The 25131-nt window shown below is 33.7% G+C and overlaps 1 protein-coding gene across 1 annotated transcript; it reads left to right on the forward strand.

The window, feature by feature from the left end:
* The first annotated feature begins 17493 nt into the window (after nt 1–17493).
* On the forward strand, nt 17494–24546 carry LOC127836951 (uncharacterized). Its single transcript, XM_052363621.1, has 2 exons — nt 17494–18727; nt 18893–24546. The coding sequence occupies exons 1-2, from the start codon at nt 17713–17715 to the stop codon at nt 19255–19257; spliced, it is 1380 nt and encodes a 459-aa protein (XP_052219581.1). The 5' UTR covers nt 17494–17712; the 3' UTR covers nt 19258–24546.
* The last annotated feature ends 585 nt before the right edge of the window (nt 24547–25131 follow it).

A 25131-nucleotide genomic window follows, 5' to 3' on the forward strand; every position in this document is an offset into this window, starting at 1 on the left:
AGTAATAATCTTGATAGAATACTTCAAGATTTAGGACGTACTTATATGTATCATAAGGATAATTTATCAATTATGGATGTAATCTGTATATTTCAGCGTATCAAGGACGTCTCTTTACAAAAATGGCTAAGTGACATCAAAAGTCTGCTTAAGCTTGTCAGTTATCGCATTTTTAAATCAAATCTTGAATTTGAGAAATATTTAGATATTGTAGTAAATGAGAAAGATAGCATTTGCTTAACAAGACTACGGTGTTCGGCGCACCGACTCTTAATTGAAGAAGGCAGGTTTAGAAATATCCCTAGAGATGAAAGAATTTGTTCTAGATGCAATATGGGAGTTATTGAAAACGAATAAAATATCCCTAGAGATGAAAGAATTTGTTCTAGATGCAATATGGGAGTTATTGAAAACGAATATCAGTTTCTGCTTATCTGTCCATTTAATAGAGATCTGAGAAAAGCATATTTACCAAAATATTTCCTTCGGTGGCCTTTCACGTTAAAGTTCAGACAATTACTGTCCTCTTCTAATAGAAAGAAGATCATAAACCTTGCTAAATTTTACAAGATTAGCCTTCGAGTTAAGAATAGTTTCATCGAAAGAAATTTTCAATTTTCAAATTCCAATTTTCAAATAAAAATTTGTCGGCTTTATTTTTTGACGATTGTCTGATCTGCCAGTTGGATAAGTTAGCATTGTGCTAATCTGTTGTTTATAATTATAATGGTTTCATTTTTCTTGTGGTGTATTACTGCTTACAGTCCTCGTATAAGTCATTGTATGTTGCAAGTATTAGATTCTTTAATATCAACGAGTTGAAAATGCTACATAAATGAGTATATATATTTTGTATTTTCAAGACAAAAATGTTACTAAAACATAGAGGATATTTGTTGGATCCGGTGGATTATCGATTTTAATTCACGAGTGATCATAGAAAATAATATTTTCACGAGTGGCGCAGCCACGAGTGAAAATATATGTTTTCTATGATCACGAGTGAATTAAAGTCGATAATTCACCGAATCCAACAAATTTTCTTTTTATTTAATGCATTTTTCACAGTTTATATACATTGTTCAAGAGTTTAACTAACGAATTTTGCTGGGATAATGACGTCATTTCGTCAAAAAAATGACGTCATTTCACAGTAAACAATGAAAATTATCGATAATTCTCACTGATAATTTTCACTGTTTGAAACAGTGAAATTATCAGTTTTAATTCACTGATATTTCTCTATAAACCACCGGAAAGCATTAAATAAATAGTTATTAACTGATTGTTTATTGTGTTTTCGTTTTATATCAATTCATAACCATGATATACCATACTTTTTATCTCATTAATTATATTATTTATGTCTTTTTTCTACACCGTCATTACATGTACATTTATGTTTTCTTTTTAGCTATGTACACATGTATTTGCCACTAAAATTGACTTGACTTCACTAGTACATTTGGATAAGATGAGATTACCAACAATTAGCACATTTTAAAAAATTTAATGACAATGCAAAATTTGTCTTATAAATGTAACCAGTATATTCCAAAGTTTGCATCTACTGTTTTTCAAACATAATCAGTGATTGTTCATACCGAATCTCAATGTTTTTATTGTACTTTAACCATGAAAACCAATTCATTCATTTAAAAAAGGGGAGAATAAAATAATTTATTTAAAAGACGTTAAAATTAAATATTATGTTTATCAAACCATGTAAATAAATATAAACAATGTAAATAAAAAATGCATTTTTAAATCTCTTAGCAATTCAGATATAATAGTAATTCATTTATAATATACATTTATAAAGAATTAAAAACTGATCCCATCATTAAGTACATACATAGACAAACATAATTTTCTCTGTTTTGTTAAATGTTCATTTAATTGTTCAATAAATGTTACAAATTGCTATCTTAAAACCTATTAAACGACAATAAATTCAGGAATCACCAATGTTAAAGTGTTAGTTGCTTGGCAATGATTAAAACTTTGTTGTAACCATGAAAACCATTATAAAATTAAAAATGCATGCATTTATTTTAAGTTGACATATAATGTCAGAATGGACAACAAATTGTAAAAACTGCATAAAATGAGTATAGGTAAAAAAAATCTACAGCACATGGACACGGCAATGGTCTACCGGTAAGTTTTACAAACATTTCTGGCCGATCATTCAACACTATATTAGTTCTTTCTAACACGATTTAGCATGATAGAACCAGACAAGAAGTACAAATATGCAAACACATACAACCATATATTATAACACTGCATGCGAAAAGTTTGTGTTTTAGCCTTACTAAGAGTTAAAGAGTCAACCACAAACGACGAAAAAAAGAAAAGTTCTAAAATACCGTATTTTTTACAATTATTTGTTTATATTGATTAAAATATCACGACTGGTACATTACATTACTTGAAAAAGCTGTATATCGTTATGTATTTTCGCGATACTTTCGATTTCACATCGCGAAATTGTATTACCGAATATACTGAAAATATTAACTTTTTTCAAGTCCCGAATATTTAATGCTCAATGGCATGAACATTAAATACATATTAGCTTCTAAAATACAAAATGCAGTTAATTTGATGTTCAATGCAAGTGTTTTCGATCCGAATAATTATTTTATGTGTATTTTACTCATTTCATATTTCAAATATAGAATCTATCTTGCAAAACGCAGTGTTGCAAAACGCACACTTTTATTGCTTAAAACTTATTGCTCGATAATAAATTTCGTGAAATTATGTAAAAAGCATGTTTAAGTTTCGTTTTATTGCTGCAAAACGTGAACTTCAATTGCATTAAAATGTATTTACCCGGGATTCGATAATAAATCTTGTGACAACATATATTAAACTTTATGTGTTCGTTTTGTTTTATTGCTACGTTGCACCATACTTCGGTCCATGTGAATTGAATCCGTGTCGCTAATGTAAATTTACCAAAATAGTTATATCATCACGATCAATAAATGAGTTTTGCGTTTAAATGCTTGAACATCATAACCAGACAGATCCTTTTAAAGCCCCGTTCACACTCAAAATCAACGAATATTTCGTAAATTATTTCGTAAAATAAAGTGTACCCATAAAAATATTAGTGTAACGTATAATAGCCAAAATTTCAACAATAGATGTGGTCTGGTAACATTGTATATTGTTAAATCTATGTTACCAGACCACATCTAGCGTTCGAATTTTGGCTATTGGTTTAAGGAACACTGATTTTTTTATGGGTAAACTTTATGTTATGAAATTGTTTATGAAACATTCGTTGATTTTGAGTGTTAATGGGGCTTTAAATAATGTCTTGTACCAAGTTTCTGACTACAACGAGCATGGTGTCCATTACTTATTAGGTAACGAGTGACCGCTTTTATTTGCTTTGATTTTATGAAGATTTTCTTTCAATAAGTTCTTGAAAACGTCCACCTCTCGGTCACTAAAGGTTTACGCCCGTTGTTCGCTTATTTCTTTTGTGACAGAGCCAAAGGCTATATTGGACAAAGTTCGTCTGACAAATTGCGCGAAAACGACGTCATTTTCAGGATTGCGTTCTTGGTAATTTTACAGTGGTAAGTTAACAAAGTTCGAAGGTTAGGTTATAACGGAGAAACCATCGTTTATACAAATACAACGATATGGTGGTAACATATCCATGTAAATAACTGCGCTAATCAAGTAACTACAGCTAATATTAACCACTGTTTATACAATTGACCGATGAGGTAAAAAACCTGTAAAAACACAGATTTTTAAATGTTTATCAATAAACGTTAATGTTTCACATTAATTGACTGTCATATTTGACTGATTGTCAGAAAATAATGTGTACATATTGCATAACTCTGAATTGAGAGAAAATTGACGATTGGTCCCTCTCCATATACCCTCCCGTTTGCCAGTTATCACCTCGTTCATTGATGGCAGCTGTTATCAAAGCAATGACTTATAATGGAAACCAAAACTGCGACTTTCTACATGTACTTTTTTGGAAGTGCCTTTGCATAAAAATAGAATATTCGAATATGAATTTTGGATTCGAATAATCGGCTGATTTTGGAATATTCGAATATTCGGATATTCGGTCCCATCTCTAATTTAAACAGAGTTTCATATGTTTGCGTTTTCCATCCATAAAGGGCATGACTGAGTACAGGGTGCATCATACTGCTATTTCGCTCTAAATCCCTTAATGTATACCTGTATAGCTATGAAAAGTATAACAATTTCGTCACTTATTGCCAAATAGACCTAAATGCAATCGTAAATGTAAAGTAAAATGTCCCTTCTGCGATGTAGTAAACGCTTGAATGTTTTAAGTACATGCAGAAATACATACCCCGCTGCACACGGTACTTCCGTAAAAGCCAGTTCGCTGCTGACACTGAAGGCCAAGGCTGTTGTCTCGCTGACCCAGAAGGCCGCTGCAAAACGAGACACGGAACTGCTCGTCCGTGAAGCCGTTGTAAGCAGTGCAGTCGGTTCGTCTTTTGACATTATATGGACTTCAATAAATAAGTTTACCAATATTGCATCTATGACAAACAATCTGGCAAGATAAAAAATTGTGTGTTTTTTATATTAGTGTTCCATGCAGTATATCACGAAGTTTATAATACAAAGTCCGATTTCTTTAAAACACTAAAATTGAACAAGTATTCCAAGCACAAACCATGTCTATTTGTGAGTTTCAACGCATCACTATTTCAAAACACAAAAACGTTGAATGCGAACACATCGCCCCTAACCAACACGCAGTTGTGATCATCGTTCATCACAACAAAATATGGATAATTGTTATTTATACACATCACCCGTTCAGATGGGCCAGAAACTGGTTTGCGCTGCATGTGGAAAATCTGCTATATGTGTCCGAGGTGCTGGCATCAGGCGAGAACAGGTAGGCGGACATTACGTTCCTGCCGGCCGGACAGGCGGTGGTCTGGTCATTATAAGATCCCAGGCTGTGAATAATAAAAGACCAAACGAGTTTTATAGGCGAAATATTATTCACGTGGCCATCTTCTACAAACATAAACACGTTTTGAATATATAAGCCTTTTAATGAATTTAAGAACTTAACTAAAAATAAAGCAGAACGATATCAAGACGAGGTTTTACTGTAGTGTGTTGCGTTGAAATAATAATATGTAACAGACACTTACGCGTGTCCATGCTCGTGTGACGCCACGTACGCCACGTTGTATGTGGTAAACTCGATGATGGAGTATTTGTACTGAGTGTCTACACACACTGTACCCAAGTAAGCGTATCCTAGAAACCCGCTGCTGCCAACTTCGGAAAGGAGATCTAAACTGCAGCCATAATTCGATACTAATGTATTTCAAATGATGATAAATTTAATAAGCAAAGATACTGAACTGTGTGTGAACCTCGAAAAAACAGTTAATGGATGAACCACGCATATACTTAAAAAAGCAAATCTGCAATGATTCACAATATAAAAAACATGGTTAAAAATATTGCCAACTAAATAAGCAAATAAGAAAACGTACCCAGTGAGAGCCATGGCGTGATCATATTGCCTAGTTGTGAAACCACTGCTGAAAAACGATCTCAGATCAGCATCAAATGCCGTACCCGTACGAATAGTGGTGTCATTTTTGTGGTTTGCGGACCAGGCGAAATAATCAGATCTGTACGGAAATTATGAAATAGTACAGAACGGATGAAACCACCTAATATAAAGATGATACTGCTTATATACGAGGAAATTATCAATATTCCAACCATTTGTAAACTACGCGTTCGTATTTCGTGTTTAATAATATGTGTTACTACATGTATGCTACCGATTTTAAAAATTGTTTTATTTTAATATATTTATGTTTAGATCGAAAGCAATAATATGATACGTAAACTACTCAATGTTCATATGCAAACCAGAGCAACATACTTTTAACTTGTAGAGGCAGTATGAGTTGTTAACAAATCAATTATAACTCCGGATGGTTTATTGTAATTGTCTTCAGATAAACAACGATGTGTTGGAAAATCATTTCTGTTGTAAGTCTATGACAAATTTTTAAAATAGTAAAAACACTAATGTTAGCTTTTCGACTTTAATTAAATACCGAATTTAAATCTGATGAGAAAATGTTATATGTCACCGGAACACTTTCGTACTTTATAGCAGTCAGTTTTATTAATATAAGTTTTGAGTATCTTGATTGCAATCCATGAAAAATTGTAAAAATATAAGACTTTAATCTGAAACCCGACAATATTGCATAAAAAATGCATCCATAGTCAATATTAACATCCAATATTGTAAGGTCCATACATTTATCTATATATAGTTTTAAATAACAGTATATTGCATATTTTCAAATTGACTGAATTCATAACAAACTATTATTATATCCATGAGCAACATGCATTTGTTATGGGTCACAAAGTTCTGTTATCTAGTAGCAGCATTTGAGCTCCACTCTGTGAAAAGGGGGTTTAATGCATGCACGTAAAGTGTCGTCCCAGATTAGCCTGTGCAGGCCGCACAGGGATAACACTCCCCGCCTAAACTTGATTGTTGCTTAGAAGAGACTTTCATTAAACAAAAAATATCATAAAGCGGAAAGTGTCGTCCCTGATTAGTCAGTGCGGACTGCACATGCTAATCTGGGACGACACTTTACGCACATGCATTAAACCCCCTTTTCACAAAGCACACTGACAACCATTTGGCAAATTTAAGTATAAAAGAGGGCCAAGGTTAGTATACAGCAGTTCGGCTACATTCGGAGAGCGATTCGTATCGGATTCAGTTACATGTGAATCGCGGGCCAGGCCTGAACCAGGGTCAGTCTGCCGGCCAAAATGTTTGATTATTGGACTAAAATATTTTATGAACTTGAAAGTTACCATATGTATCCATGATGATCAGAACATTTTGGGGACTTGTTTAATATCAGAATAAAACCTCAATGAAAAATTTATAGGACTTGTTTATGCAATACGCATCACTGTAAATATGACATTTTCATCTATGGAATTGTTGAATTCTTCGCAACATTTATTTTGATACTAATTATAGAGCTGAAACTCGTTATCTGGAAGTTGATGGCGTGATTTAATGACAGCAATATACATGTTACTCATTCAAACTTAAACTAAATTGTGCTTAAGTCTATGAGGAATATCCACATATCTTAGTATCACAAGTATCTGTCTAAAGCATTTTTATTTATAATGCCTGAGTTTGCAATCTGTAGGTTTAAATCAAAAGTTAAATTTATGTTCTACAAAATATTGAAACGTAATGTAGACTTAATTATTATGTCTCATTTCATATTGACTACAAGTCATTGATGGGAAACGGAGCTTCAGATATGTGAGTTAGAAAGGCTTAGATAAAACGTTCAAGGGTACAAGTTTCTTCCTGATTTAAGACTGGTTTAACTCTGGAGTGGACAATTTTATCTAAACTTAAGTGCAATTCAGTGTTCTTATGTTTTCAAGTTTGTCAAATCAGTGTTGAAAAGAAAAGTCGGTAAGGTTGTAAATAAAAACTCTGAAAACATGGAATATTCAATACACTTAATGGTAAATCAGGCAACTTGTAATTACCATTTACAGAAGCATACTTCTTAATTGATTATCATGTTTCACCCTATTTTCAGAAAATGGTTTTTCCCAGTGTTATCAGCAAAATGTTGACTTTTATATACATGATCTTTGTGTGTATTAAAATATGGAAGTGTGATTGAAGGTTGAAGTTTAATTCAGGGGTTTAAATACTGTCTGTGTTTTCATTAATACCAATTATATTCACACAGAAAGGATTAAAACATAATTGAAGTTGATTAATCAGAGAACAGTTAACAATATATCGCAAAATGACAAGTCCTGTAGGTTCAGTTGGGACCGGTTCAGTTCATTACGGTTCAGATTTAATGATTACTGACTATGTTTGTGGCGCTTGCGAAAGTAAACATATTGAAGTAAGTGCTGATTACTTTTGTGCAAAGTGTATTCTGTTTTTCTGCGGAAAATGCATTTATCAACATGATCAATTATATGCAAATCATTCCAAATACGGAAGAGAAGAAGCAAATAAATGGCCTATTACAAAGACAATGGAAGAGTTTCTACTGAAATGTGATATCCACAAGGAAAAGAAACTGAAAATGTTTTGCCAGGACCACAGTCAACTGTGTTGCACGGATTGTGCTTTTCTGAATCACAGGTAAGTTGCACATAGTTATGCAATAAATGGATAAAACCCCACATATCTCAAGACTCAGTAACAGTGAGTCAGTAAGAACAGAGCTGGTGCATTTGTTTGCCGCCCTTCGAAGAAGAAGGGGTTTATTGTTTTGCTGGATGTACAGGTCGGTCTGTCGGTAGACCATGCAGTTCGTTTTCGATCAATAAGTTGTCAACGAATTGACCGATTAGCTTAATAATTCCCATGTGCATGGCGTTGGACAGCAGATGAGCCCTATAGAAATAGGGGTCACAAGGTCAATGACACACTAAGTGTGAAAAGCGTTTCCGATCAATCACTCGTCACCAAATTAAATGATTGGCTTGATACTTAACATGTGCATTGGCCTTGGACACTAAATGCCCTCTATTGAAATTGGGGTCACTAGGTCAAGGTCACTGTCACAATAAGTGAAAATCGTTTCTGATCAATAACTCGTCAACGAATTGACCGATTTGCGTGATACTTCACAGTTGCATTGACCTTGGGCAGTAGATGAACTCTATTGAATAGGGATCACTAGGTCAAAGGTCAAGGTCACTGTCACAATAAGTGTGAAAATGGTTTCCGTTCAATAACTCGTCAAAGAACTGATCGATTGGCTTGATACTTCACATGTGCATTGGTCTTGGACAGTAGATGACACATAGTGAAATTAGTGTCACATGTTCATAGGTCAAGGTCACTGTGACATTAAATGTTAAAATGGTTTCATTTCGATATGTCATCAAAGGGTTGAGTGATGGGTGTCGAGGCCCTATTTTGGGGTTTGGGGGCATCTGACTCCGACCGTGGTACTCTTGTTTACAATCCTTTCAATTCACATACCAAGTCATTAGTTATAATTTTAATAATCTACCATGGGTGTATGAAACATGAGACAGCCTTTGTTGTACTTTCGTATTAGTGGATATCTCCATAGTCTGCCGAAATCTGCGATAAGTTTTTTTTCCTGTATGTTACAGAGGTTCAATAAAGTGTACTGCTTTCACTAGAATCAAAGATCTGTCTGCACGTGTATGTTCATTACTCAACTGCACTTCGAAGTATTGTTTATGCATTTTAACAGTCATTCTAAACAATGATTGATTTTTGATGGTCGTAATTTTTGTAGTCATCTACAACATGGATTAGATTTGCATTTGTTAAATCTTTCATCGATAAGGGTTTTGATTGGTTGGGGACTAAATTGGCCATTAGTACTGTCAAAATCTTGGTAAAACAAATTAAACTCGTAGACACACCTATTTTTCACAGAATAGTCCAAGCTACATTACTCGCCAAAATGTTTTTCGACGTTGTTGGTGGCATCCGCGTAAGGGTAAAAGTGAACCCTCTAAATATCATAGTTTCTACTGAATATATTCAATTAAAATTTCACTGACGAATTTCCATAACACTGACCTGCAATTTTTCAGATTTAAGCCCCTTTTAGTGTTTAAGGTTAAGATGAAACATCTTCATATCATTGGTTTTACTCCAGGTATTCAATGCAAACTTAACACACGTATTTGAAGTCATTGTGTGAGGTTATTGACCAAGTTACATAACATGACATCAAATTTGGCTGAATTATGCATTGTTTTGGTCTTAGAAAATGGGTTAAAATATGTGCATCATCTCTATTTTACTGTTTCTACTAAAGTAATTTAATTGAAACTTCACTTATTTGTTTGGGGTCATAGTGTGAGGTAACTGTATAAGTTCCATCACATGCAATTTGAAAAAAGTGTGCACCTTGTAGGGTGGCATTTAGCAGTCGCACTGCCTGTCCGTCTGTCCATCAAGCATTACATTTTCAGGACTTTTTTCCTTACTTCCTTATAGATATTGACCTGATATTAGTTGTGTGAGTCTACCTACATGACTTACAAATAAAGTGTGAGTTTTGTTCTGGTTTATTTATCTTTGGCGTTATGGGCATTTGACATAGAAATTTTCTATATAACAAACGGTTTTCTGGAGTGTTTTTACGATTTTAGATATTTACTTGATTTTAGTATGTGAGTCTGTCGACATGATTTACAGATGAAGTTTGAGTTTTGTTCCGGTCCATTGATTTTTGCGAAGTTATGAGCCATGGACTTAGAAATTTTCTTAATGAATTTGATTTTTTAAAGGTAACATTTCTTTAATGGAAAAGCAGGAGAAATAAGAAATTAAGCGAATTTCTTATTTATTTTCCCTTACTACGATTACATAATAATTTGACATTCAGTTAGATGTGCATGTGTGTTTACTGAACATTTCGCCAGTTTACTATGATTACATTATGATTTGAAATTCATTTAGATGTACAAGTGTGCATACTGAACATTTCACCTGTTTACTTTGAATACATAATGATTGGACATTCAGTTTGATGTACATGTGTATTTACTAAACATTTCACCTGTTTACTTTGAATACATAATGATTGGACATTCAGTTTGATGTACATGTGTATTTACTAAACATTTCACCTGTTTACTATGATTACATAATGATTGGACATTCAGTTTGATGTACATGTGTATTTACTAAACATTTCACCTGTTTACTATGATTACATAATGATTGGACATTCAGTTTGATGTACATGTGTATTTACTAAACATTTCACCTGTTTACTATGATTACATAATGATTGGACATTCAGTTTGATGTACATGTGTATTTACTAAACATTTCACCTGTTTACTATGATTACATAATGATTGGACATTCAGTTTGATGTACATGTGTATTTACTAAACATTTAACCTGTTTACTATGATTACATAATGATTGGACATTCAGTGTGATGAACATGTGTGTATGTTTCACCTGTTTACTTTGATTACATAATGATTTCAAATTTATTTAGATGTATATGTGTGTATAGTGAACATTTCACCTGTTTAATATGATTACATAATGATTACAAATTCAGTTAGATGTACATTTGTGTTAAGTGAACATTTCACCTGTGTATTATGATTATATAATGATTTGAAAGTCAGTGTGATGTACATGTGTGTATACTTAACATTTCACCTGTTTACTATGATTACATAATAATTTGGGTTTGGTAATTTAAACAATCTGAAGATGTGTAATGCTTATCAATTGATATACTGGGAACAACAATCATGGTAAACATATATTTTTTAAAATTGCATAAATTAACATGGCAACAAAATGCTGCCATGGTTGAGTATCCGTTGTTATTTCTTGAACAGTTAAACTCAGCAGTTAATGCGGATATTATTTACAAGTCATTATTAGGACGATTCTAATGTAGGCACTGCATAAAACTGTGTTCACCTCCAACATTTACTACAAGTACACTTCTCCTTATTAGTCCCTTCCTACCGGTGAAACCGGAGGGGACTTATGGTTTGCGCTCTGTGTGTCCGTTCTGTCAGTCTGTAACACTTTTCTGGATCCTGCGATACTTTTAAAAGTTGTTCATATTTTTTCATGAAACTTGAAACATGGACAGATGGCAATATTGAGATTATGCATGTCATTTCATTTTGTTCCTACGTCAAGAATTCTGGTTTCTTTGGCAACAAATAGACTAGAACTATTGCTAAAAATAGTGGATCCTGCGATAACTTTAAAAGTTCTTGATATTTGTCCATGAAACTTGAAACATGGATAGATGGCAATATGGAGATTATGCACGTCATTTCATTTTGCTCCTACGTCAAGAAGTCTGGTTGCTATGGCAACAATCAGACTAGAAATATTGCTGGAAATGGTGGCGTTTCATCGGTAGAGGACTTAAATTGCTTGGCAATAATCTTGTTATTTTTACTATGCATAAAATAGAATACAACTATTATATTTTTCATTGAACTATTCAACTGATAATTGCATGAATATATGTCCTATAATTACCGGTAGCTTTCTTGGTCAAACTGCTAAAGTCTATGACTGCAATATCAGTCACACTACAAATACAAATTGGGTTGTAAATTGTTGAACAGTCACAGTGAAGCAATATGAATTTTTACCCGTTAAACATCTCTTTCAGCACCATGTCAATGTAATGGACCTACCACCTGTCAGACACCTGCACAGCAACCTGAACTTTGCCAGACTCACGAAGAGGTGACCAGCGCTCCTCAACCCTTTATCACTCAGATACGCATTCTGACAAGTTTGTAGCCTCTTAGAAAAACAAATTCAATTTAAGACCTTACTTCATAGATTCAAGTTTTAATGTAAAACCCTAAGATACCGACGCCCAGCAAACAGCAAAAAATAACTGAACAGACTGCGAGTTACTTACAGGCTGTTCTGGTTTTATGCTGATTGCATAAAGCCATTTTCACTTTTCTTCTCAGATTATTTTCATGTTCTTCTGTCTAAGTTACCTGTCCAAGTAAAACTCCGCGAATATACATCAGAATTCCATAATGGTACACAAAGGTTTAAATATGAAAATAGTTAAACCATAGATAGTTAAACCCAAATATTTCTTAATTTTCAGTTATTTACAAGAGTTATCCCCCTCATACCATAAGTCTAGACAAATGACCAATATTATGACTTCAGCACTACACATTTGACTTTTCTTTTTACAGAGTTATCTGTTTCTTGCTACTTGACTAAATGGTATGTCACTTACCAATCCTCAGCCCCCAAAAGACTGTCATATATACAAAAACCCTTGACTTTCGTCGTAGACAATCGGATGTTGTTATTTTTGCAGAAATATTGTTTTGCCACATGGAAGGGAATGATAGGTGAAACAAAATATCAACGACAATTTTGAACAAATATGAAAAATGTTATGAAACATTTTTAAATTTAGTAAGTTACTATAATAAACATATTTAACAGCTGTATCTTTTCAGGCCTTTGTAATAGTATGCTCATAGTAAAGATGACTAATAACAACTGCATACAATTTCTGAAAACTTTGAAACATTTTTTGGGGTAGAAATGACTTGCAGTTAGATGTTTGTGTCTAATAAATTTAATCGATGTTCATATAAAATAAATAATTCATGACATATACACTTAAAAGAGACTTTTCTTACGCAACACTTATTCAAATCATTATAGCTCCCTTATTTTTTAACGGATTTTGTTGAAATTTGGACCGAGAATAATTCAACACATAATTGTCAATTTTTGTAAATTTATTCGAAATAGATTGACAAAAAATAAATAATTAAATAATAAATCGTCAAAACTTGAAAATATTATTTCAAAAGTCTGATTCTCAAAATCGTACAACGTAAAATAATAAAATTGTGAAAAGTCACGAATATAAAAAAATCGCGTGGCTAATTACTTCTGTGTCCTCTTTCCTTCTGGCTGTTAAAACGTTAACACATCCCTTTCTAATTGAAGACACGCAGTTGTTAATTAAACTTTTAGGGATGTTGCGTAACTCTGCCACAAGGGCCTACACTTGAAGACTTTTCTATTGCAACAATTTTTAAACTTGAATATCTCAGTTATATACAAAGATTTTGATTTAAAATTGAACATGTGATCATTTGCCTACATTGTGAAAATGCCCACGATAAAATCATATATCCGTGACGATCGGAGCTTTAAGCATTTCAGGAAAGTAGCCTGCCCCTTGCCAATGGCGCGGTGCCCTGCGGAATATTTATGTGAGCCATATAATAAATTGTGATTTTAATTAATATTATGTTTTCTTGGTGTAAGAAACCCATCTATAAATGATGAAATCGAAAGAGATATAATTATATTGCGTTTCACCTTTTCCACGGGATAAAAGATGAAACGATACCTACCCCATGTGCTTAAACATTCGATCGTCACGGATGAATGATTTTATCGCACAGAGTGTAGTCAAATGATCAAATGTACAATTTTAAATCAAAATCTTGTATCATAACTGAGATATTCAAGTTTGAAAAGAGTTGCGTTAGAAAAGTAACCAAGTGTATTTTACAGTCAAGCAGTTGGGAACTGTTGGGATAAAATCATTCTACTAGATAGGTTAGAAGTTAAAACACAAGAAGACAACTTATGTTATAATTGATGAGACTTTCCATATGTGTGAGCCTATTGAAATGAGCATTGTTTAATTTGCACGAAATGGTTTTTAATATATATTGTCTGTCTGCATTGATTTTATTTAATTGTTTGCCCATTGCTGAATGTAACTTTTGTTAAAGAAATATAGCTATACATTGTTGTTGATGGTATATATCGCTTTCAATGACCTCACCGTTTTAATTCAAATTTGACAAACAAAATGTTTGCGTACAAACGGCAGTTCGATTTGAATAAACACATTGTTCTTAATAGTTCTTTCACACAAAGCAATCATTGAAACTTTTATCCGTGAAAAACAAAGCAAATAACTTGATAGTGGATAATTAGCAATCACTGTGATCCCGCTCTCCATTGACTTTCTTCCTACTTAATGGTAATGCAGGTTGATTAGAAGATATGGTATACCTACTTAAATGTTCATTTAATGACCCACGAAGTTATTGTTTATGTTCCCTTATCTGTAAATAAGCATTTAAAGTATGTAATACGATATGAAATTATGCATGGACAATACACAACTAGTTGCCTTTGAAACTCAAATTAATAATCGATATATTCTTAATATTAAATATATTGTAGACTTCTTACTTATTTCTTATTTTGCTATTCATATTGACTACCAAATCCCAAATGCAGACGAATATTCAATGTGGTTTAAACTTAAATGTAAATCAGACGATTTTTGACAATACCTACCTGAAGCGTCCTTGATTACTGCACAGATTTTGTTTCATGACATATTGATTTATTTCATTTGTTTCACGGAGTAGTAGTAAAAGCAAGTGGGTAATGACTTGGCCACACGCCCAATGCCAGTGGTTAACAGAATAAATATCGTGTTTCATCATATTGTCAAACTGATTTGTCCCTGTGTTATCAGCAAACCTTTAAGTTAACTATTATACGCATGGACTGTTTGTGTATTTATTGTGTGATTAAAACAGCCAACATTATTCAAATATTGCAAGGTTGAAGTTTGTTCAAAGGTGATACTAACTAAATTATGTGAGTGTATTTATAAAAACGCACTCTATTCAATGGGAACTGATCATAATAATAGCGAAGCGTTTCAATCAAAGAACAGTTAACAATATCTATTAAAATGGCAACCTCTAAAGTTTTAGATAATGACAGTTGTGATGTACTGAAGGACTATGTTTGTTGTGCTTGTGAAAGTAAAAATATTGAAGAAAATGCTGATTACTTTTGTACAACGTGTATGTCGTTTTTCTGTGTAAAATGCATTTATCAACATGATCAATTATATGCAAATCACACCAAATATGGAAGAGAAGATACAAATAAATGGCCTCTTATAAAGAAAATGGAGGATTTGCTATTAAAATGTGATGTCCACAAGGACAAGAAGCTGAAGATGTTTTGCCAGGATCACATTCAGCTGTGTTGCACTGTTTGTTTTTCACTGAATCACAGGTTAGTATCTAACAGCCATGGAATAGATGGATAAACCCCACCAATCTCAGACAGTTCAAACAAAGCTGACCCATTTCAAATCCTGTCAAAATCACATGCTAGCATTTTTTTAATTTTATATTAGTTTACATTCAGTCTGTGCATATAACTTTTTCTACTACCTGTATATATATTAAATTGAAACTTTACACTATTGTCAAATGTAATCGAGTGAGATGACTGACCAAGTTTCATAACTTTTACATGCAATTTATCAGAATTATGCTCATTTTTGTACTTGGCAAATTGGATAAGGTAAAAACGAGTAGCATCTCCAAATCACTGTTTATACTAAAGTTATTCGATTGAAACTGCACACATGCGTTAAGGGTCATTAAATTGTGTGTTGTTACTGACCAAGTTTCATAAATCTGATTTGCGATGTAGACAAATGTGCCCTTTTTTACTTGGGACAATAAGTTTGATATTTTTGTGCAAGTAGTCGATTGTTGTATATCTACCATGCAAAGATATAAAACTTAACATTTGTGTTCAGGGCCTTTATGGACATTCACTGTCCAAGCGAAATAACTGCAATTAGCTTTTTCCTGGTCTATTTTCTGTATGTATGCGTGAAGGTAGTGTACACTCATTAGAGGATTGTATTTGGGACCAATCAGGTAAAGGTCACATATAAAATTGATAAAATGTTTTCACCAAATAACTTGACTTTTCATTGTGGTATTGTACTGATATCAGGTAAATAACAGGTGAGTTTACTCGGTAAAAACGGGTTTTAAATGTAAACCCAAAATGTTTGTCAGGACATGCCCTGTTAAGAATAGTTTTTATTATTTTAGTTAGATATTACATACACATAAAATACCGACAAATAGTGCTTGTGGTAATAGTTGTTATTCGGAACTCTCCAGTCTGGGGTTTTCCGTTATTTGAGCACGCGCGGTAGGTACAAAAAAAGAGATGACTAGCATATTTTAAAAGAGAGTGAATCAATAATTTCTCTTATCGCTGAATAGTAAACACCACTTTTTCGGCTCAGACGTTCGTAATAGTTGATAAAATACCATGATTTACTCATTTTTCTTTAGATGAACTAATCTCGATCGTGTTTAATTTGTTAAAATATTATGTAACACGATATAATGCTGCATGTACAATTAAACAGCTTCGGTCAAGTAATTATGTCATCGCATATACTGTGCGTAGGCCTGGGCAGTTTTAATTCAAATATATTGAAAATCATACAGACAAGTACCAAATAAAAAAAAACTTACTATCCTCAGTCCATTCGTAGTACTACAACTAATATATCGTTCCATATCAGTTGGATATTTGTACGTCTATTGATATAGCTCAATTGGGATGCTTTTCTTTAATCTAATCCGAAAAGTATTCGCTAAAAACTAAGACCTTAAAAATAGAAGGCACATCACTAATGAGCTTTACCATACATTACTTTTATTTGCTATATCTATTAAGCATGCCGAAAAAAACAAGAACATGAATACTCTTTTTCAGAAGAAATATTGCATATGTCAAGCCGTTTGTATAGGTTCCTTCATTACCATACAGCTGAAAAAACTGTTTTTCTTGTCTTTTAAGGATGTAAGCTACTGGACCCATTCGTATAGGCGGCTGTACATCTGAACGGTGTATTTATACTTTAATCCTATATTAAACGCCTTACATACATGTATATCAGTGTTTGATTTATTATGTGTAATTATTAATAATAATAGTAATAGTAATAACAACAAAAGACTTGAATTTTAACATTTTCTAAAAGAAACACTACTGTCGTTTAAATACTAAATATCCACTACTGAATGGGAAGCAAATCGGTTATCGACATAACTGGTCATTACTGTATTAATGACAATGTTTGTACCTCCCGCGCGCGCTCAGAAATCAGAAAAACCCACAGCGCGCGAGTTACGAATTAAATCTATTAAATCTTAATTTGCTGTTCCAGACAGTGCACCAATGTGATTCTTATTAGTGAGTCAGTTAAAAAGATGGATTTGGATATGCGACAGTTGTCAATGAATCTTCAAACTATTCTTGATGAATTGCATAAGTTTAAGAGTACACAAGAGGCCAGCATTCAGTTTGTGGAGGTATCATATAGTGAAAAACTGCAAGAAATCCGAGACCTGCGAACGAAATTAAATGCTTCTTTGGATGCACTAGAAAATGCAACCTTGAACGAACTGGATACAATAAGGACCAAACTGCAAACATCTCTCAATAAAGATGTGGACAACTGCAACAAACTGAAGGACGAACTGAAACACCTCCATAAAGCTGTCAATGCTCTTTGTGATAAGAGAAAGACAAAATTTATGGTCATAGCCAGCAAAAAAAGTGAGAACAAAATACTAGAATGTGAAACATTTCTTAAAGAGAACATTGTGAAGTCTCAGAGTTCAATAATATTTAAGGCAAACATTGACATTGAGCAGTACCTCTGTCAACAATTTAGTCTAGGGAGGATTATAGACAGTATGCGGTCTCTCGCACTCGAGATAAATTCAAACAAGGTGTTGACTTTGAAGACAAAAAGTGAGAATATTGTAAGAAGCGACACACGTCAATATCGTATGAGAATATCGAGTGATACAAGTTTCTGCCGCATCAGTGGCATTAGCAGCCTACCTAGTGGTCATGTAGTTGTTGCAGATCAATATAACGGCAAATTGAAGCTGTTGGACAAGCATTACAATGTGTCAAGCCACTGTAATTTGTCTGCTGCTCCAATTGACATTTGCCAAATCACATCCAGTGAGGTGGCTGTAATTGTTAAAATTTGCGAATCTTATGAAACGTCTGCAATTGATCCCGGTAATTATGGTGTGCAGTTCATCTCTGTGAGCAATGGGCAACTGGTAAATGGGAGGAAGTTCCAGTTACCACATGGTGCTGTTGGCATTGCCCACCATCAGGGAGCGTTGTATGTCACTTCTGGCACTGCTCTGTACCACTACACTCTGGATGGATCACTTATGAAAAGCCTGTATGATTCTGAAACAGGTATAGGTATTTTAATACACATTAAAAATGATCTCTATTATTGAAATTTATTAAAAACTAATGAACATATTTTAAATTCTTTTCGATATGATACATTGAAGAAAGTGACAATAGTGTTTATGCATATATTATAAATCTTATCTACCTATATATAGCATGTTCCAGATTGTGCAGTGTTTAAATGTGCAGTGAGTCCTGCTGGGGACAGGATCTATGTCACCGACTGCCCGCACAACAAGCTCGTCACTCTGGCTACAGATGGCACCCTGATATCCACATTCACAGACCCTGATCTAATATACCCGTATGGAGTACATGTGACACCTGCAGGACAAGTGCTAGTCGTTGCACGTTACCACCTTTCTCCAAGTATCATACAGGTCGATCATGAGGGAAGAAAAAAGCTCTCAACCTGGCCTTTAAACAAACATACAGAGAGCGGCCCATTGTCTATCTGTTGCAACTCCAACATGCACCAGATAATTGTGGGATTCGATGGTAACACAATTACTGTTATGGAATTACAATAGTTCTTCCAGCTTTGAAAAACATTGATGCTAACACAGCTATAAATGATATTTACTTTATTTCTTTGTCAGGAAAAAACAACATATTCATACAGTTTTTAATTAACAGTTAATTAACCTTTATTCTTATAATAAGTTGTTTTTATTCATTTAAGAGTGTAATATAATAAATTAATATGTTTAATGTTATATATTCAATGTTGATGTAAATCAGTTCCTATTTCCTTCATTGTAAAAATAAATTAGTTTTTACCAACTACCAATTAAATTGCTCTTAATCAAAAGCATTTTTGGGGTATTTTTCCAGGATTAATAATGTCATTGGCCTTTGTGTTATCAAATAAGATCGATTGGAAACGTTTTAATAATGTGTCATTTACAAGTTAAACTACCGTATGTGTTATCCACTATAATTTCATAAAAAAAAGATTCGGCTATAATTGCCATGAATCCTGGGTCGGCAATGGCTAACAAACACATGCTTGGTATGATTTGTAGTTTATTGCGTAACAAATGATACAAAACAAATCTTATAATTCATATACGGTTATACATGTACTGTTAGAATATTTATGAATTATTTCGGTGTATTTATAATTCAATATGTATATATTCGGATAAATATTTGTAATTGTGTTTTAATTATGTTTGAAAGATAATATGTTTATTTCATGTATCCTTTTTAATGAAAATTGTGGTATTTGAAATATGTGATATTTTTGTATGTGTGCATTTGGTAGTGCATTGGAGTCAGCAAAATAGTGGAGTAAATTTAAATAATCTACAAAGTTTACCATCACAAATTCCAACTGTAACATCTTTGAAAAGACACAGCACGCAAAACATTTCAGATGCAAACTTAAACAACCTCTCATACCCCAAGAAATGCAATACACTAAATGGTCTAAACGAAAAAATATCTTGCCTTACATTGAACTGTCATTCTGTTGTCAGAAACAAAGATGTTTTGATTGGTCAATATCTGAGAGAAGAAAAAATCGACTTTGCCGTATTCACAGAAACCTGGTTCTCAGATGAAAAGCAACATCAAATAGATACCTCAGACTTAAATCAAAATGGTTATACAATGAGTACTGTAAATCGTTCAAATAGAACAGGCGGCGGAGTGGCTTTAACTTGTCGGACTGGGGTTACTGTACGAAAAGTGTCAAGTAGTAATACCCGGACATTTGAACATGGTATATGGCAACTTATTCTCAAAAGCATTACAATTAATGTAATTGGCGTTTACAGACCACAATCATTAGGGACTGAACATCAATTTTAACAGAATTTTTCGAATTCATGGAGGACATTGTTCTCAACTATTCAAATCTTATGATTCTAGGAGATTTCAACTTGCATGTCAACAAAACTAACAGTGTTGTGACTGAATTTAAGAATTCTCTTGCAGCAATGGGTTTGGAACAACATGTTAATTTCAGCACACACACAGAGGGAAATACACTCGACCTAGTAATCTCTGAGGCTACAAACGGTATTGCAATCAATTCGTGTAAACCAGGTCCTTTCTTTTCGGACCATTGTGTAGTTGAAGTCGTTACCAAAGTACAAAAAGAAAATATCAAGAGTCAAACAATAAAATTTCGAAATTTTAAAAACATAGACCACTCAGCATTTACTAACAACCTCAATGAAATGTCAATTACAGCAGACAAAGTAGATACTTTTGTAGAGCAATTTGAAGATGAAATCTGTAGAATTCTTGATAAACACGCTCCATACATTGAGAAAAAAAATCTGTCGTGCACCAAAACCATGGTTTAATGAAAACATTCTTGAACTAAAACGTAAAACACGCAAACTGGAACGAATGTGGAGAAAATACAAACAACCAGACCAATATGAACTTTTAAAAAATGCAAGAAATAAATACACTTTCGAGTTGAATGCAGAGAAGAAACGATCGCTTAGTCAAAAAGTAATTGATTTTCACGGAGATTCTAAAAAACTCTACAAGTTTTTATCAGAATTAACAGGAAAAAATACTGATAACCCTATGCCGGAAGGTGCAAGCGACACCGATATAGCTGAAAATTTTGCCGATCACTTCCTGGATAAAATTAACAAAATTCGAGATGCCCATGCAATTTTCGAAAAATTCACACCCGATCACAAGGAAGTACCATGTTTCGGTATGTTTGAGGATCTAACCAAAGATGAAGTGAAAAAGATCATCAATCATCTTCAAACAAAATCATGCGAACTAGATGCATTGCCAACAAGAGTACTAAAATCATTTTTAAACGAGTTACTACCGTTCGTGACAAAATTGCTTAATCTCTCTCTCTGAGTCAAGGAGTTTTTCCTTCAAAATTTAAACAGGCAATAGTAAGACCACTTCTTAAGAAAATTGGACTAGACCTGAGTTATGCCAACTATAGACCAGTGAGCAACTTATCATTTCTATCGAAAGTGATTGAAAAGGCTGCTCTGTTTAGACTCAATATACACGTAAATGAAAACAATCTCCTTCCAAAAAATCAGTCAGCCTACAGACAATTCCATTCTTGTGAATCTGCTCTACTTAGACTAGTCAATGATATACTCGAAGGTATGGAGGAACAAGAGGTTACAGCACTTATCGCCATTGATTTGAGTGCTGCCTTCGATACAATTGATCATGACATTCTACTAGAAGTGTTGCAAAAACAATACGGTGCATGTGGCACGGCACTTAACTGGATAGACTCGTATCTTCGTCCAAGAAGCTGTCGCATAAGTGTTAATTCAGCTTTATCGGCGGCACGTTCTTTGGAGTGTAGTGTCCCCCAGGGTAGTTGTCTTGGTCCATGGTTCTACCTGACGTACGCTGGAACACTGTTTGATGTCGTTCCTCCCTCCATCACAGTCTACGGTTTTGCAGACGACCACACCGCAAACAAGCGATTCAAACCTACATCTTCTTCTGTTGAAAGAACTGTCATTCAAGAACTTGAAATTTGTGCACTCGTTATTAACAACTGGATGAACGAGAATAAACTGAAAATGAACGCATCAAAAACGGAATTCATCATGTTCGGTAGTAGACCCCAATTAAATAAATGTCAATCTAAAGAAATATATATTGCTGGTGACACTGTTAAAGCTGAAAAATGCATACGGTATTTGGGTGCATATTTAGACGAAACACTAAATTTTAAAGAACACGTCAAAATTAAGTGCCGTACAGCCATGTACAACGACCTTAAAATCAAAAACATAAGGAAATACTTAACAAAAGAAGCAACAGAAATACTCGTTTTGTCTTTGGTAATATCCCATCTGGATTATTGTAATCTCATCTTGTATGGAACAGCTCAATGCGAAATAAACAAAATGCAACGTATCCAAAACATGTGTGCCAAATTGGTACTCGGCCGACAGAAATATGATAGTTCAAAAGATGCCTTGTATGAACTACACTGGCTACCAGTAAAGGCTAGGATAACATTCAAATTACTGAACTTCATGTATAATTGTTCTGTTGGTAACGCGCCAAAATACCTTACAGAACTTTTAAAAGAAAAAGTACCAGCACGTGACCTACGATCTACCGTCTCGTATGACGGATGTTATGATGTGAAACGCACAAAGAGAAAAACTTTCATGGACAGGAGTTTCGGAGTTGATGGTCCGAAACTGTGGAATGACCTTCCATCAAGCATCCGGACATCCGCATCAATAAACATTTTCAAAAGGAATTTGAAAACATTTCTCTTCAGAGACTTTTACACCCTATTTTAATTTGAATACCTGTGATTTAAAAAAATAATCGAGACTCAGTTGTACAGGCTTATTTGTCACTAGGACTCATAGGACCAAGCAATTAAAGAATTGTGCGGGCTTCTTTGCTCGAAAAGGACATTTATTGTACAAGTGACTGGTAATCAAGAATCATTAGGGCTTCTTTGCTCAATGATTGAATTACATAAACCAGCTGTCTTTTAGTCATGCTTAGGCCTTCTAGTTGTGTCTTATAGTCACACTTTAATTTTAACCTTCAAGATGTGTTTTGTAGTCACACTTGGTCAGCCTATTTGTGACTTGTAGTCACGATAGTTCAAATAAGGTTAAAACCCAAAAGAAGTGTCCTTAAGTATGGCAGGTGACCGGTAGCTGCGGGATCCAACAGCCAGAGTGCAGAAATATCCTTTTACGTATCCTTTTAGTTAATGAAAAACACTGTCTTTATGTTGCCAAATATTTGCTCATATTATCATTATAATTATTGTCTTAACTCTAGTTATATCAATTTATTACATAATATTTTACTTTTACTGTGTTTTAATAGTGTAGCCGGTATTGTTTTATTGCTTAAGTTCCTTACAGCATTATTATTTATATCACACATTTTTAGATCATTAATCCTTTAATTAATGCTGCATAATATTATCAATACCTATTATTTTTTTATCAATTTAATGTACATATATATGTTTTGTACAACGCCATTGAATATAATTATATAAATAGGCGTTTCATCAAATCAGCAAGTTTCAAGTTTTGCATACCGCAAAACTTATGTTTTGAAATGAAATACTCTGACATTCACATGTTTTTCTATATCGTTAGTGTGGTCAAAATAAAGCCGAGTGACGTTTATTTGACCACTTAATTAAGTAACATAACTCTTGTGGATCTGATGTTTTGCAGAAATATTCACTAATTGCTGTGTTTTGCCATTATTCGTTTATAGATATAAGGACTATGAATCAGACAAGATGGAAGATATTTAAATTAAAGTTCCATATGAAATCAGAAAACAATTAGTTTATTACTAGTCAAACAAGGGTTTATCAGTTTCTGTTGTTTTATAGGCTTGTTATTTAACTTCAGTACCTAACAAGCTATTGTCTTGGCCTCCACCTTTGTTCTCAACAACAATGTATTGGGTAGATTTTAATATTTTTTCACATGTTTGTCCCCTGAAAAGTCATTGCTGGCGCTTGTGTAAAGCTCGATATAGTAGTCTTAATGGTTGATTGTATGTATGCGTCCGGCTTGTTTTTTCATCCCACGGGCAATTTCTTAACAAGTCACCACTAATGTTCACCATCGTATACAATATGTCACGTGTAACACCCATGTCCCTACCTAGAAAGTTAAGATTACACTTGGACGTTAAATATGTTTTCATATAAAATCTTAAACGGACTATAATTTTATCATCATATAATTGCAAATTTTATTTACTGGGGGTAGCCATGGACACAGAAAAAGTTGTTTAATATTGTAATCTGATACCACTGGCTAGATACCTCAATTGATTTCACATTGTTATGCCCCCCCCCCCCCCCCCCCCCTCTTATCGTCCGTCCTTTAATTCTTCAGGACCTTTTTGCACAGCTTATATAAGAAAGTATTGAAGGGATTCAAATGAAAATGTATATGCCGTGTTCAAGAAGCAAATTTATATGTACGACCCATGTACAAGAAGTATTAGTTATAATGTTGAGCTATTGTTTTGGCCTTGTTTTCAGCGTCGTCATCTTTTAGCAAGCTAAAAGGCCACAGTATTCACCCAATCTTGAGGAAAGTAGGTCTGAATGTTTATATTGATAATATCTAGGTTGTATTTGAATCTGTGTTATCTGTGTCGGAAAACTTTGTCACCAGGTAAAATATAAAAGAAATATTGTTATCACTTTAGCGGCCCCAAATATTAGCCGATATTGATGTAACTTGGTGAGAATGTTCATCTTGACCATGTACAGACTTCGTTCGAATCTGAGTTACGTTTGTCAAAAATCTAGCTCACAAAGTCAAATCTTAGAAGATCCAATTTTTAGCTTTTTGTTACAACTTGATCGGTACAATACCTTGGTTTGGTTCGATGGTGGGTCAAATGCCTCAAAAAACTAGGTCACCAGGTCA

This window comes from Dreissena polymorpha, chromosome 7, assembly GCF_020536995.1.
Source record: "Dreissena polymorpha isolate Duluth1 chromosome 7, UMN_Dpol_1.0, whole genome shotgun sequence".
Taxonomy (NCBI): Eukaryota; Metazoa; Mollusca; class Bivalvia; order Myida; family Dreissenidae; genus Dreissena; species Dreissena polymorpha.